The sequence below is a fragment of the Monodelphis domestica genome, chromosome 8, assembly GCF_027887165.1.
Source record: "Monodelphis domestica isolate mMonDom1 chromosome 8, mMonDom1.pri, whole genome shotgun sequence".
NCBI classification, from domain to species: Eukaryota; Metazoa; Chordata; class Mammalia; order Didelphimorphia; family Didelphidae; genus Monodelphis; species Monodelphis domestica.
In genome coordinates this window covers 49,106,535-49,121,733 of record NC_077234.1, presented here as the reverse complement: position 1 = coordinate 49,121,733, position 15,199 = coordinate 49,106,535, and the positions used below count along the sequence as shown (strand labels likewise).

At 37.9% G+C, this 15,199-nt stretch overlaps 2 protein-coding genes across 9 annotated transcripts in view; one reads left to right on the top strand and one right to left on the bottom strand.

Annotated features, from left to right (window-relative positions):
• The window catches only part of HPS3 (HPS3 biogenesis of lysosomal organelles complex 2 subunit 1), a 66,401-nt gene extending 54,984 nt beyond the window's left edge, over positions 1–11,417 (top strand). For all 5 annotated transcript variants that reach the window (XM_056808297.1, XM_007502058.3, XM_056808295.1 and 2 more), the window contains 6 exons: positions 242–427; positions 775–963; positions 1,465–1,572; positions 5,988–6,197; positions 8,665–8,755; positions 10,515–11,417. In XM_056808297.1, the coding sequence (XP_056664275.1) occupies positions 242–427; positions 775–963; positions 1,465–1,572; positions 5,988–6,197; positions 8,665–8,755; positions 10,515–10,642 (912 nt within the window). In that variant the 3' untranslated portion in view covers positions 10,643–11,417. The remainder of the gene's footprint in view (positions 1–241; positions 428–774; positions 964–1,464; positions 1,573–5,987; positions 6,198–8,664; positions 8,756–10,514) is intronic.
• The window catches only part of LOC100017675 (ceruloplasmin), a 68,347-nt gene continuing 54,958 nt past the window's right edge, over positions 1,811–15,199 (bottom strand). For 2 of the 4 annotated variants that reach the window (XM_056808292.1, XM_007502059.3), the window contains 2 exons: positions 4,505–4,609; positions 1,811–2,596 (listed from right to left, as the gene is read on the bottom strand). In XM_056808292.1, coding sequence (XP_056664270.1) covers positions 4,506–4,609 — 104 coding nt within the window. In that variant the 3' untranslated portion in view covers positions 1,811–2,596; position 4,505. Of the gene's footprint in view, positions 2,597–4,504; positions 4,610–12,216; positions 12,346–15,199 lie in introns of those variants that run through there. The other 2 variants (XM_056808293.1, XM_001371125.5) reach the window with 1 other exon arrangement.

The window sequence follows — 15,199 nt, the reverse complement described above, 5'->3', positions numbered from 1 at the left end:
AGAAGGCTCTCCCTGGACATAAGGTATTCTGTGATGCAAATCTGCCCAAGTCAGGAACAGAGGAGGTCAAAGCTTCTGTGTCCGTTGGCATGGATGTCAGGGCCATGAGTGGCTGCTGCGCTTCCAGCTCAGGCTAGATAGCGAACTGCAGGCTCAAGGGGGAAAAATGTGTTTTAGAGTTTTGATAGCCTGAATATAGTAGACTTTGTATTTCAGACTTGGATTTATTTCTCCTCTGCAGATGAAGTTGGTGTGTGGCTTTATTCTGGAACCCCGACTGTTGGTGCAACAGAAAAAGGGGCAGGTTGTGCCAACGGAGCTTGCTGCTCACCTCAAGGAGACTCAGCCTGAATTGCTTGTGGCCTCCATCTTGGGCTTGCAGAAAAACAACAAAATTGAAGTGGAAGAAGCAGATGCCTTCTTCAAGGTTCATACTTTGGGAAATGGGGAAAGGAGACGTGTCTTGTCAAGAGTCCAGGCCATTGTTGCTGCCTTGGGGAGAAAAAAAGCAAACCTTCCATAAACCCCCAGTTCTCCTAGAAGCCATTTAAAATAAAAATATCCACTGAGGGGGCTCTTGCACCCAAGAAGAATTCATGAATTTCCCCAGGAGTAGTTTGATTCTGTTTGACCCAGGTTCTAATGTGGACTCCCTTTCCCCAGCATGGGGGGGGGGGTTTGAGTGCTTTGGGGGGACCTGGGCTATAATCCTATAGAAATGAAACTGATATGTTTATTTGGGCTTGGGACGGGCTTTATTGTGATGTTTTCAAGGTGCTTTGTGGCAAAGATGAAGATGTTATTCCTCAGCTCTTGGTCGACTTCTGGGAAGCCCAGCTGGTAGCATCCCTTCCCGAGATTGTACTCCAGAATCTTTTCTTCAAGCTTTTATCTCAGTATATCTGGAGACTCTCCCAGAGGCAGTCCCCGGACACCAAACCATTGAGAAACCCAGAAGACCTGGTAAAATGACTGGGAAGCTGTGGGTGCTCATCCTAGGCTAGAACTTTGTGTTACACACACACACACACACACACACACACACACACACACGGACATACTCATGCAGATACACACATCTGTATTGATATTTGATATTTTTAAAATGTTACTACTATTAAGACTTTGGAATGGATTTAGCTAATTAGTAACTCAGTTGAACATTTATTAAATAACTACACTGTGCCAAGCCCAAGCTCTTGGAACACTAAGACAAAAAACCTCAGCCCATTCCTGTTCTCTAGGTGCTCTCATCTTGGCAGGGAAGACAGCTCTGAGCCACAAAACTAATACGTTTTTAATTGTTACCTAAGAAAATGTTAGCTTAATGGGAATACTGTTGGATTCTTTTACAAGGTAGCACAGTACCATAAATGTGCAGAAAATGCTTGTTAGCGCAGAATAAAAATCATTTTGTTGAGTGCTGTTTTTCCTACCTTATGGGAATTATATTTTCCTTTTCAGATAAACTCCTGTAGTCATTACGGCTTAATTTACCCCTGGGTTACCTTCTTAACATCACCAGACTCTTTACATGATCAAAATTATGCAGAAGACCTTTCTAAATTACAGGTAATTATAGTGTTTCATTTTCTTATGAAGGTACATTGTATGGCGAATAACTTTCTATGCCCGAAGTCTCTGGCCAACAGCCTAATATAGTTCGACTTTTCTGCTTGCCCTTCCTAATTCGATCATTTATTTTTATTACTTTTGCTTTTCTATACTTCACACATCTAATCAGCTCCAACAGCTGTTGCCAACACTCTTTCCTTCCTCTGGAGAAAGTAAGATTGAAACAACTAGTCCATTCAGGGTTTCTTTGAAAGTTTATTTGTATTTAAATAAACACTCATAGAAATCAGAATCTACCGTTAATCCCAAAACTAGCAGGAGTGCAACAAATGGGTGGAAAATTTAACAGATTCATTAACTGTTTACTCTGTGTAAAGCAATTCGCTGGGGACCAGAGATAGACAAAATGAGAAATGAGCTCTGCCTTCCAAGAGCTTCCAATCTTCTGGATGGTTTTAATGCTGATGACCATGAAATCACCACATTTGGAGTGTTTAAACACTTTTTCAATTCAGTTCCATTGATATATATTTACGTGCCTGCTATGTGCCAGAGACTGTTTTAGTGCCAGGGGTGCAAAAAAAGAGGCAGAAGTGTTCCTGCCCTCATGGAGCTTGCCATAGAAACACTTCCCCTGCTACTGGAAAGCACGATGGCATTGTTTCCCCAGGCTAGAGTTGGAAAGGAGGTTGGGGTTGGCAGAAGGGCATGCACCTGCCACAGCTTGGTCCATCCATGGTTGGAGGGTGGAGCAGCGGGTCTGGGCCAGGCTAGATATGGAGAAATTTCACCATCCAGGAGATCCAGGCCCGTGGCAGGAGCTGGAGTGGTAGCAAGGTTGGAGTGGAGGATTGTGGAGGTACAGCATGGAGATGATCTGGAATAGGCAAAGTCCCACTGGAAGAGTGACTCCTAATATACACAAAAGCCCTCTGAGTGCGCCCATTGGCAGGTGACATGGTCTTGATTAAATCAAACTTCACATTATAATGCTATCCGTGAATGTTCATCAGAGGTTGATCTAATAATACAAGGGGAGGAAAGGAAGTCATTACAAGTTAAATAATGCCTTTCATCCAGAATGAAATGTACAGTCAGTTGGCCTGTTGCTTGAATGATATATCGAATATCAATATTAGACTACAAGGTAATAGAAGTATAGATTTTTTAAAATGCTACAAGTCCCTTGGATTAGGCATTTGTTTTATTTCCCTTAAACTAATTTTGACACTTTAAACCCTGATTTTTATAAATATATCTGTGAGTACACTGTATACATGTATGTATATACACATATACATACTTAATCATATGCATACATATAAATACATGTATACAAAGATGTAAATTTACATCTATATACACAAATATAGAATAGGCAAATTATAGAAATAGAAATTATATACATAAATATAGAATATATAAATTATAAAATAAATGTTATATATAATACACATACATGAAGTATAACTATATGTGAATATATACTATCAAGGCTATAAAATATAAATTATATAGGAAATATAATATATGAACTATAAAATATAAGTTATGTATATAAATATAACAAATCATATGCATAAATGCATAATATATAAAATGTGAATATATAATATAAAACAGAAAGTATATATGTAAATATAGAATATGTAAATTATAAAAATATAAATATATAAACTACAAAACTATATACACATAAATATACAATATATTAACTATTAAATGTAAAATATATATATAATATATAAACTAAATTTATAAATTATGTACACAAGTATATAATGCATACATATATATACATTTAAATATATGCATAAAGTAACAAATATAAATGCATGTTTGTATGTGTATAGCTAGATATCTGTATATACATAATAGACACTTTATAAGTGTATATCTGAGTTACAGTATGGATGGGCAATGAGTTGGGCCAGAATTGAATGGCAGGTAGAGAGTGGGCAAGATTTTATTTAGAATACTATTCTTTTACTTAGAGTACTATTCCTTTTCATGATCCCAAGTGGTTCCTTGGCTCACAAACCCATCTTTTTAATATTAACACGCCCCTGGTTCTACATGGGTATGTATCTTTGGACACAACTCTAAAAAATCAGAGTTGTGGGATAACCCATGGAAGCCTGTGTGGCTGTGAAAGAGTGGTCTGTGGCCAGTTTCTGGTGATCATCCACGTGCAGTAAATCGCATAAAGGACATTGCCTTAGAAGGGTACAGAGAATCTGGGCTTGGCTATAGAGTGAGTGATCTCAGAGAGAGAACTTGGAAGAGACCTGAGGTGACCTCTGGCTTGTCAGTTACATCTTCTGTGGGAGACCTGGGTGAGGAGATGGACCAGAGCCCCCAGGAGGAGAAATCATGGAGAGGGTGACCATGGAGGACACAGAAGGGGAAATGTGTTATGTTTGAATGACCTAACATCCAGAGGGGTTATTGATTGGGGTTTGGTTTGGTGTGAAGCTAGCTTGCTGGCAACTAAAGCATTCTATCCAGATGTTTTCAAGGACCCACCTAGCCCACCCTGGCCTCCAGGAAGGGCTGTGCCAAAAGGGAAGTCCAGACACAAAGCTGTCTACATGTTTCTTAAAACAGGTCTGGGAGGTGCAGCTGGGTGGATTGAGAGTCAGGCCTAGAGACGAGCTTCTGGGCTCAAATCTGGCCTCAGACATTTCCTAGCTGGGCAAGTCACTGAACTCCCATCCCCTAGCTCTGACCACTCTTCTGCCTTGGTACCAATACACAATATTGATTCTAAGTTGGAAGTTAAGAGTTTAAAAAACAAACAACCCCAGATCTCAGGATTAGGTGCCAAGTAAATGAGGAATCATTGTATTTTATGCTGCCAGGTGAGTAGATAAAGATAGGGATTCATTTCTCAGAGGAAACCTCCTAATATTCTGTATTAGGTACTAACCTTACTCTTGAAGTTGTCCCATGGTTGATAGCTGGGAAAAGACTGTCACAAATATTAATAATAGATATTTCATATCCTTTATCCTCCTATGAGTATGAGAAGACCCTGTAAGTAGAATGATGTTAAAAGAGAGAAGAAAAAAAATTAGAATCTGTTCCTTCAAGAAAAACTTCTTTTGTTGATGGTCAGAGGTGAAATAGAGACAAAGTCTATAGAAGAAACATTGCTCTTTATTTTAAAAAATGACTAAATGGGTTACCACCATTATACAGTGCTTGCTGGAAATAAGCACTTTACACATTTGAGTCTCACAACCTTGGAAGGTAGGGGCTATTATTATCCATTTTCTAGATGAGGAAATTGAAATATAGGTTAAGTGACATGCCCAGGGTCACACAGTCAGGTAGTGTCTGAGGCTTTGAATTCTAAACACATTACTACCTACTTAGTTTCCAGTTTGTACACAGTATGTGCATGTTATTCCCCCCATTAGAATACGAGCACCTTAAGGGCAGGGGCTGCTTCCCTTTTGTCTTTAAATCCACCACAATTCTTGGTCTAGTCTTGGGTAAGTACTTGGTGCTGGACCTACTAATCATTGAGATTGGGTGTCAGAACCCAGTAACTTGTCATCCTAGCTCCTGTTTTGGCTCTGGTAGTATTTGATCCTTGGAATGCCCTTCTTCCTGTGCCTTCTCTCATAGCATCCTTCCTGTCTTTCCCCTTAACTTGATCTCAGGGGCCACATCCTGCCTATGAGTTAGTGCTTCCTCCCTCTTCAGATGATTTTGTATTTACTTATCTTTTTTTGCTCCAGGAAAATGTAAGCCCCATGAGGGAGCTTTATATCTCTGCATCTCCATTTCTGTTCAGATCAGCACTTTGCACATAGTAATTGCTGAATTAACTGTTTATTGAATTGATTTAATTCTCAGTGAAATGCCCAAGAAATTGCACACACTAATTTGAATATCTAGGATTTTAGCAGCCCTCTTTTTAAATAACTTGCTCTTCAACACATTCTTCATTTAAGAAACCTGTTTTTTTTAGCATTCATTAGATTAGTGATTTTTAAATACTATTTAACCTTAGTTTGCTTGATTCAAATGGTACTACAATAATGTATCAGCATTAACTAATAAACATATGGATAAAAGTTGGCCTTAGAATCAGGAAGGCCTGAGCTACCTGCCTCTGACACATACTAGCTTTTTGATGATTGGCATGACATTTTAATCTCTTTGAGCTCTTGGCCACTCCATGATTATAAGTGGTAGGTGGAGTCTCCCAAGGACTTGGCTAAGGGAGTTACTACATGTGCCAAAACATAGTTCTTGGACATACCATTGGAGGGCGCCATCTTTTCTTGACCGTGTCTGTTTAAGCAACCCTGAGAATTGTGTGTAATTCATTGGCTGCTGTGTTAGTTTTGTAGATGTTTGTATAATCCATCTTCATAACCCATTTACTTTTCTGCCCATAGTCTCTGATATGTGGTCCTTCATTTGACGTAGCTTCCATTTTGCCTTTCTTGGAACCATTGTCGGAGGACACTAGTGCCGGCCTCAGTATTCATCTCCTCTGTCTCACACGCCTGAAGGAGCATGAGCGGGCCATAGACTCGCTGCTGGACAGATGCCCTGAGGCTGTCATCCCCTACGCTCATCATGAACTGAAGGAAGAAGGCCATCGGGTATGCTTTTCCAATTGCCTTTTAAAAATCTAGAAGCTTGACTTTACATTCATTGAATGATCTCTCATGTTGTATAATTGGGGATAGTCTGTTTATAAAGTTGATTTTTTTTAGGGTTCTGAAAGAAACCAGCATCTAATTAAAAAAAAGTTTTATCCTTGTCTTTTATTTTTATATCATCTTTATTTCTGAATGTCCCATTGTCTTTCCAACAAAACTTTTCTTATAGCAAAGATTTCTAAACAAACAAAAAAATGTTGGCAAAAGAGAACTGATCTCTTGACTGCATTTGATGACATAATGAAAAAATTTTATTTAAGTATTTGTTTTATGCGATATGTTGTGCTAGGGGCTCAGGGAGAGAAAGATGTAAGTGGGACAGATAGTTTGTTTTTGGAGTTGAAAATCCTGGATTTGGATCCTACCTCTTATGCTAGCTCCTATGTCACTTTGAGAAAGTCACCCTTGGCTTCATTTTCCTCATTTGTGAAATAAGGGGTAGTAGATTAGATATTCTCTGATGTCTCTTTTAGCTTTAGAAATGTGATCTAAGATTAAAGCCCTTTCTTTGTAAGGTCTTATAATTTAGGGAAGAAAAGATACATTCTCAAATAATGGTTACAGTTTATAATATGCTTACAGAGGATTAAAAGGAAGTTCCCTGAATTTAGAGGCAGGAGAGATCACTTTTAAACATGGATGAAGGGAAGTTTTCATGGAAGAGATGGCTTTTGAACTCTGAAGGATGGGCAAGAAAATCTCAATGTCAGGAACTTAGGAGAGGGGGAATCATTCCAGGTAGAGAGACTACTTTAAGCTGTGACACCAGAAGGTAGAAAATTTTCACAGTGAGGAGCCCATTTTGTTTGGGTCATGAAATACGGCAACATTTCCCAAAGAGTGTTCTGGGGGCCTCTGGAATAGCCAAGACATTTTCAGATGGTGCAAGGTCAAAAAGTATTAAAAAACCCTATAAAAACCCACAGTAAATATGAATAGATATTACTCATTCAAAAACTCTTTGGGGATAAGGGAAGAGTCCTTAATCATTTTTAAGTTTGCAAAGGTATCCAAAAGAATTTTGAGAACCACTGGAATATAGAATAAAGCATCACAAATGAAATAATGTGCTCTTATGTTCATTTAATGTTTGATTTTTTTCACACTTCTATACATTACAACAGCTTTGTAATGTTGCCTGGATATGTAAGTTAGAAAGCATTTATTAAATGTCAGGAACCATGGAATACAAGCTCTGGGGATGCAAGAAAGAGAAAAACATGGTCCCCACCCTCAAGGAACTCCTCTTGTAATGGGGGAGATAACATACCAAAAAGTGAATATGCAAGATAAATTACTGAGTAAAATGTAAGTTGAACCTGGAAAGAAGGCATGGATGGTGGGGCTAGAGTAGACTAGATAGACTTTCCGCAGAATGAGGAATTTGAGCTTAAAGGAAACCTGGACATGGTCTTGGGGAGAGAGCATTCCAGGCATTTGGGACAACCATTAGCAAATGCGTGGTGTTGGGAGATGGTTCTAATATGGCCTCAGACACTGGGTAACCCTGGACAGCTCACTTATCACCCCATTGCCTAGACCTTTCAGTTCTTCTGCTTTGGAACCAATACATAGTATTGATTTTGGGATAAAAGGTAAAAGTTAAAAAAAAGGAAAGATACGATATGGTAGGGTAGATGGAGAAGTAAAGTAGGAGGAGACTGGAAAGGTAGAAAGGAACTAGATTATGAAGGATTTTAAATATCAGAATGGTTCTGGAAGAATCCAAATATCATTAGGAGTCCTTGGAGATGGGAGTGATGTGATCCGATTTATACTTTCGTTCTCGGTTGTCCTCTTTTTATAGATGAGAATTCTGAGACTCTTTGGGCTTACGTAGCATATAGTCAAGACTAGTATCAGGTGCTTTTTTTTCCTTTGCTTTTCCATGCTTCCTCTTAAAATCCTGATTGATTAATTTCTCAGGAGTCAGGGAGTGAACGATCAGGATTTTTGGTCAAAGTAACGTAATAATAGAAAATTTTCATAGGAATCGCTTCATGCATGTATTACCTTGAAAGAATTTTTGCACTTTTTGTGTTGGTGCTATTTCCAATGCCTAATTTTTATTTTTTATTTTTTTCATGGGACACTAGAGGGCAGTAATGTGACATGGCCTCACTTTGGATGAAAAGTAGCACTTTCAGATCCCTTTTGGAACAGGTGTAGCATCAGGAAACGAGATTTTCAAATAGTACGTTTGCCCACTGAACCATCTTGCTGCCCCCTAGCCCATTAAGGACTGACTTCTGAAAAAAGTTGCATTGACATATGATATTACTCATCTTTTAGCATAGATAAAATAGTTTTGGCCTCTCATTTAGTCTTTTTTCTTTTGTCTGCATGGCTGTTGTTAACACTAGTTTTTATTACGCTTTTTTCATAATGTGAATTTTTCCTCACCCAGGCTTTATGGTGGAAAAAATTGCTCCCTGACCTTTGCCAACGATTAAGAGAAGGTGGGGAGAAGTATGATGTGCACCTCTCATCTCTGAAAGGTAAAGAATCTACCTTTTTAAAATGTAAAGAAATGAGAGATCATTTTGGATGCAGGGATTGCTGAGATGTATGTGCCCTTGTGGCCAGTTGATAAGAGGGATGTGAGGTCCTCACCACCCTCTGATTGATTCCTACCAACTACACTGGTGGTGGGAAGAACTTTTGGAGTTTTTACCCCTTTTTGATGGCATGGCGGTCTGGTGAAGCCAATGTGGTACCAGTGATTACTCGGTCACAAGAGCCAGGAGGTGGTTTGAGGAATGAGAGTGCTTGGTTGGCCTCCCTCTCCTTCTGCCTTAGAGTGCTGTTCTTGAGGGTTTCTGCTTTTATAACATGAGTTAACTGGCTCTGTATTCATAATTAGTTCATTAAGAATACGTGACCAACATCCAAGGAAACACTAATTGCAAAATGTCCTGTTCCTGTAGGTCAGATCAGTTCTTTAGGGGAATTCTTCACATAGACCTTTACTGTAGCAAATCACTTTTATTTGTAATTGCCTTTGTGTGCAAGAGAAAGAATTTCAGAAAGAAATCCAAAAATTGCAGGACAGTGTTGGCACTTCCTTGTTAAATCTACTGTTTCCTTTTTTTTAAAAGCCAAGAGGTACGTAACAGAGATGGATGGTTTTCATAAACAATGCACTGTTACTGCCCTTTGAATTTGGAAATGTTCCCCACTGTCAATTTTATACTTCAGAGGATTTAAAATATATTCAGAGAGTGAGAATAGAAGAAACAGAATCCAGCTTTATGCTACTCAGTATTCATTTCCAAGCTATCGATTTCTAGGTAGAGAGAAAAAACAAACTGGATGAACCTGTTTAAAGTACTTGCTTTTCAGATGGATTTAAAGGAGGTGACTTCCTGTGCCATGCAACCAGCCTTTGACAAAGGAAGACAGATTTACCTTTGCTCACATTTCTAGAAGCATTCAGTTTGATGGGGAATTTTAAAATTTGGGTCATTGGTTTAGCTAATGTGGAATTTTGTATGGCAGCATCCCTATAACCCAGCTGCTGCTGATAACCATATTTGTTCATTGTATTCTGAGAATTAGTAGCAGTTATAAAAATACTTAGGGGAATTTTAGCAAAGCATAGCTAGGTTTCTTAAGCAAAGTAAACTACCCAGAATCAGAATTACAATTTTTATCCGTAAGTCTAATCTCGTCTCTCTCCAGAAGAGGGCAACCTAAATCTTTTTTAATCATAGAACTGAAGATTTTTTGAGTCCCCTTTGAGGGAAAAAATTATGCTGCTACTAAATGTGGTATTGTTCATTCCAAATGACACATATCCTCCTGAAATTTGGAGAAATATATAAGTGGTTTCAAAAGTTTTAAAAAATTTTTATCTTTTTGTATATTTTATTTAAAAAATTTTTATTTTTAAAAACATTCCTGATTATTTATATATTAAACTTTAAGAGCAATGTGGATATATATGTGTGTATGTATTTGTGTGCATAAACAGTCATTCATATAAAAAGAAGAGTCTTGGGGATCTAAAGGTTTCCTTATTTTGGCACCTAACTTTGATAAATTAACTGCTCTTACAGATCTGACTTAAGGCTAACAAACTTAAACAATTTGGATAAAAAAATAATGAGACTTGATTGAAAGAGGATGACAGCTTGCTAGATAGCAAGCCATCCTTTGGGGTTCAGATATATAGGTCTCCCCAAAATATTCTTTGTTGTTGTTGGGATTTCCATCACAAATTTAAATTCTAACACATGGATTCTTTCTTCTCAATAGAAACATTAGCTGTTGTTGCTGCGGAGCTAGAATTAAGAGATTTCTTGAATATCTTACCGGAAGACGGAACAGCAGCATTCTTCCTACCATATCTCCTTTATAGCAGCAGAAAAAAATCTATAACTTGAATACCACAGCAAGGTATTAAAAATGGGAAAAAATGCCATCCCAATATGGAGAACCCAACAGGAAATCACACAAGCAAATGAATGGGTCTTGAGTAGAGATACTGCAAAGAAAGGATTGTATGGACACTCTTTTTCATACCATGCCTATGTATGACAGGTACTTGCAGTTGTAGAGTGGAGACATTGGTCTGAGTTTTTAGTGATTTGAACCAGTTAAGTTTGTAGTATAGAACAGCTTTAAAAAACAAGAATGCTGTAAAGGAGCCATATTTAAAGTAAAGCCACAGGGTTGATTTTGATGTACAAAACTGTTGCTGTCTATCACTCACATAGCAGGAAGCATGACAATCTTTTTAGCCCCAGGAATGCATAAAGGAAACTTTTTTTTTAACAGCAATATTGAAAATTCCAGGTTTTCCAGAACTTCATTGTTTTCCATCATTTGCTGAGACAGATTGCAGGAAAGGAAACTCCATGTAGTCCTTAGATTTCCGGACCATTATTTTTCTAATTTTCTTACAAGTTGTGAAGAAGGTCACGTAAGGTTGCCAAACTTGTTTATTTTTTAGAAATGGATGATATTGTTACTTTTTAGCTGAGTGTCAGTAAAAGAGTTTACAAAGCTTCCAGCCATCTGATCTGGCTGGTCATACACGGTTTGTTGAATTATATGTTTTCAGTGAAGGCTTTATTTTTAGTTTCACTGAAATATTCTATTACTTTGCCAGATAGATTTGATGTAAAATAAATAAATTAATGCTGTATTAACAGGCGAGTCTTCTTTCCTAGTGTCTTTACATTCAAATTCACGTATCTTGGCCTGTTTTTGAGATAACCATAATTTGAAATTTTCCTGCTGGTGGCTGCTTCACCTCCTTCATGGTTACTCCAGGGAGGCTCCTCTTCCTCACTCATAATGCAGTCCAGGTCTCTTGGGTCTAGTCCTGGCATCATCACTCAATAACTATGTGTCCTTAGGTCAGGCAAATTCAGGGCACATAACCTCTGCCTGCCTCAGTTTCCTCAAATATAAAATGTGAATAATAATGGCGCCTACCTCCCAAGGCTGCTGTGAGGATTAAATGAGATATTTATAAAGCACTCATCATAGTGTCTGCTACATACTGAATGTTTAATAAACCCCTTCCCAATTTCCTTCCTTCTTTAGGCATCCCAAAGTGGGATTTAAACATGCAGAATACCATCTGGCCTTGTCTATCCTACACCAACGTGTCCAGTCGTATCTTTGGGTCTAGCAAATTGGGATTAGTAAAAAGTAGATTATAGAGATCTAGCAGAATGTCTCTAGAATAACAAGGCCGAGAATGTAAGCTGAGTTAAGGACTGCCACCTTTTTTCATGAAAATCCCAAAAACATTTCAACTAATTTTGAATATCATTTGCTGAACTTTCCAAAACAACACGTATTATAGCCCATTTTATTCCCTTATTACCTACAAATTTCCAATAATTCTATCATTAGATTTAATATACTGTTAATTGTTTATAATTTAGTCTTTTGACCTATTCATAAAATAATATAACTTCTTTAAAAATGCACACAGCTTTGGTGGTTAGAGTTATTAAAAATTTTTTTAATGTTCATAAATATGCCACGTCCATATTTCTATGCCATATCTTAATTTCTGTGGTGCTACAGCAGGTTTTTGCATCATTTGATTTCGTTCAGCCAGACTTTGTCTCTATAGGAAAGAAAGTTCAGAGAACATTATTAAAATACTCCAAATTTATTCTACTTTTGAAATGTAAAGTCAGATTCCAAATGAATATATTCAAATGTGGAAATTTTTAAAAAGGTTTAAAGGCTCTTATTTTTAAGTCCAGCTCTCATAAAATCCTTTAAGAGAAAACAAGATGTTTGTCCATGGTCTGTCCATTTCCTTTCTCGTCATATGTTTTTATATCCCCAACTACTGCTTGTTTTCTAGAGTTACAAAGGAAGGATGCATGTATTCATTTCACTTATTAAGTAGTCTCTTGATAATTCAGTACTGCATTGGAGGGGCTTGAAGCCAAGATGGCAGAATGAAACCAGCATTTTTACCAAATTCTTCCAACACCACCCTCTCTAAAACATCTTAAAAGTGCTATGTTGGGTCTTGGCAAATAACAAGAATGAGTAAGATTGCCCAGAAGCATTTTATTGCTCATAACAAAAATTTAACAAAAGTCAGACTATTCAGTTTGACTCCAATTTTCCTTTGAATTAAGGTCAAGGGACTTTTTTCAATGCTCCCTCTCCTTTGCAGGCTTGGAGAGTTCTTTTTGCTTAAATCACACTTCCCCACCTCTCCCCCCCCCCCAACCCTTTTTGGGCCCTTCCTTTCCTCCTGTTCTTCCATAATTCTCTCTAACCCTACAATAACCTTCCTCTTTGTCAACCAATAGCTCATTTCCCATCTGACCTTCAAGATCAGGATACAAAGAAATGCCTTCTTAACATAGACTGCTAGGATCTGACACTTCAAGAACTCAGAATGTATCCCTTCCGGCCACTTTTTTCTCAGTCAAGCTAGACTTCCTCATAGCCCTGTTGGTAGAGGACCATACTGGCCCTTTCTTTTTCAGTTTGAGCTCTGTCCAGTGACCTTCCTGTCCCATCAATGAGTGTGGGACACCCAGACAGTAAAACCAATGTTTTGTTTGTTTGAGGCGCTTATTTTTCCAGTGGAGCTAAGCAAATCTTTCCATAATCAAATGGCCAAGGGAAAAATTGAAGGAGTTTTGGTGTCGTAGTTGGTCAAAATTATCAGTGGAAGTTGTGCGGACTTAAGATTATTGTCACCTGGAAAGGTTGCATTTCCAGTGCTCCTTATTTTTAAAGGGTGCTAATGGGTTTATATCTATGTTCTCTTCTTCATATGTCTGCTTTTTTCTTCTTGCCATCCCTTACTTTAAAAAAAATTATAGTTAAATGTAGAAACAACCACCTCTTGCTTTTAATGAGGAAATGCAAAGATTTTTTCCCCCTTAGCTTGATTTTCACTTAATAAGTTCTTCTTGTCTTTAGACCTGGGAAGACTAGTAGTTGCAATCCCAAGATGGGAATTTTATATTGAGATATTTAGCCATTTCTGTCTTTTTAAGAGAGTTGGTATTTACTGAGGGAAGAGAGGAAGGATTTCATAAATACTGGTGATATATTCCACTGGTGCTGGTCAGGATGGAGGATCCCAGCTGGTCCTGTTTGGAGTTTACACCGTGGAAGTGCTCCCTTGGAAAGGGGTCTTCTAATTTTTTAGAAAGAAAACTGAGGCAAGCAAAGGGATGGGCGAGGTATTCTCAGTTTGTGCTGTGAAATACTAACTGCCCTTTGCTGGGAGGAATGAAAAACTGCCTCTGATAGGAATTTGGCCAATGAGGAGAGGTAAGCAGTGTGAATAACCCATTATAACAGTGTAAGGGAGTATAAAAGGAGGCTTTGAAGGTTATTAATAAGGGGCTGGGATGATGTAAAGGTAGGAAAAGTCTGCTCCTGATGGCTTCTGACTGTGTGATCCTGCGAGATGTATATATCTATATAATGTAATAATTGTATTAAGTACATATAAATTTAATATACAAATATATACAATATATAATTATATATGTAAATATATGATATATAAATATAATCTGTTTGATATTAACTGTTTAATATTAAGTATATTTATATGCTAAATACAAATATAAATAAATATATATACACACATGGTTAAGCCATACTCATGTATATACATATATAGTATAAAATGTGTATGTTATGGCATTCTAACATATGCCTCATATGATATAATCTACATTTATATACAGATTCTGTCTAGATTTGGTCCAGATCTATGGGGTGTAGAGCTCCCAGTGTGGAAATTTTCTCCAATTAGGTGGATCAGTAAGTCATCTCCAATTTTTGAGCATAGATTGAGAAATTAAGTGCCTTGCCCAGATTCACATAGCATAAACTAGAGGCAAGAATTCCTGACTCTTAAAGACCAGCGTTCCAGTCCATACTCCATATTGCCTTTGGTGAGAGCAATATCACTCTCTGTTTTTCCTTCCTGCCACCATTTAGCAGTTAATATCTGTAATCAAGGGGCAGCTAGGTGACTCAGTGGGTAGAACAAAGGGTATGGAATCAGGAAGGCTCAGACATTAACTGTGTGACCTTGGGAAAGTCAACCCTGTTTGCTTCCGTTTCCTCGTCTGTTAAATGAGCTGGAGAAGGAGATGGCAAACCAGTCCAGTATCTAGGCCAATAATGGGGTTACAGAGAGTTGGACACGGCTGAAAAATGATGGAACAACAACAAAATCTGTGATTAAAGAAAAAGTCAGCTAAATAAGTGGCTCTCTCTCCTTGTAGCATCAAAGTTCTATAACTGAAAGGAACCTCAGGGGCCATCTTATCCAGCCCCTTCATTTTATAGGTGAGAAAAATCAAGCCTCAGATGGGCTAAGTGATCCTTGTCCAGGGTCATCAGAAGTGGTACTAGTCTCTTTGATGGGCTCAACAGTATACCTTGCTTATTCTCAAATGCATTCCTGGTGTCAAAATGGCGCC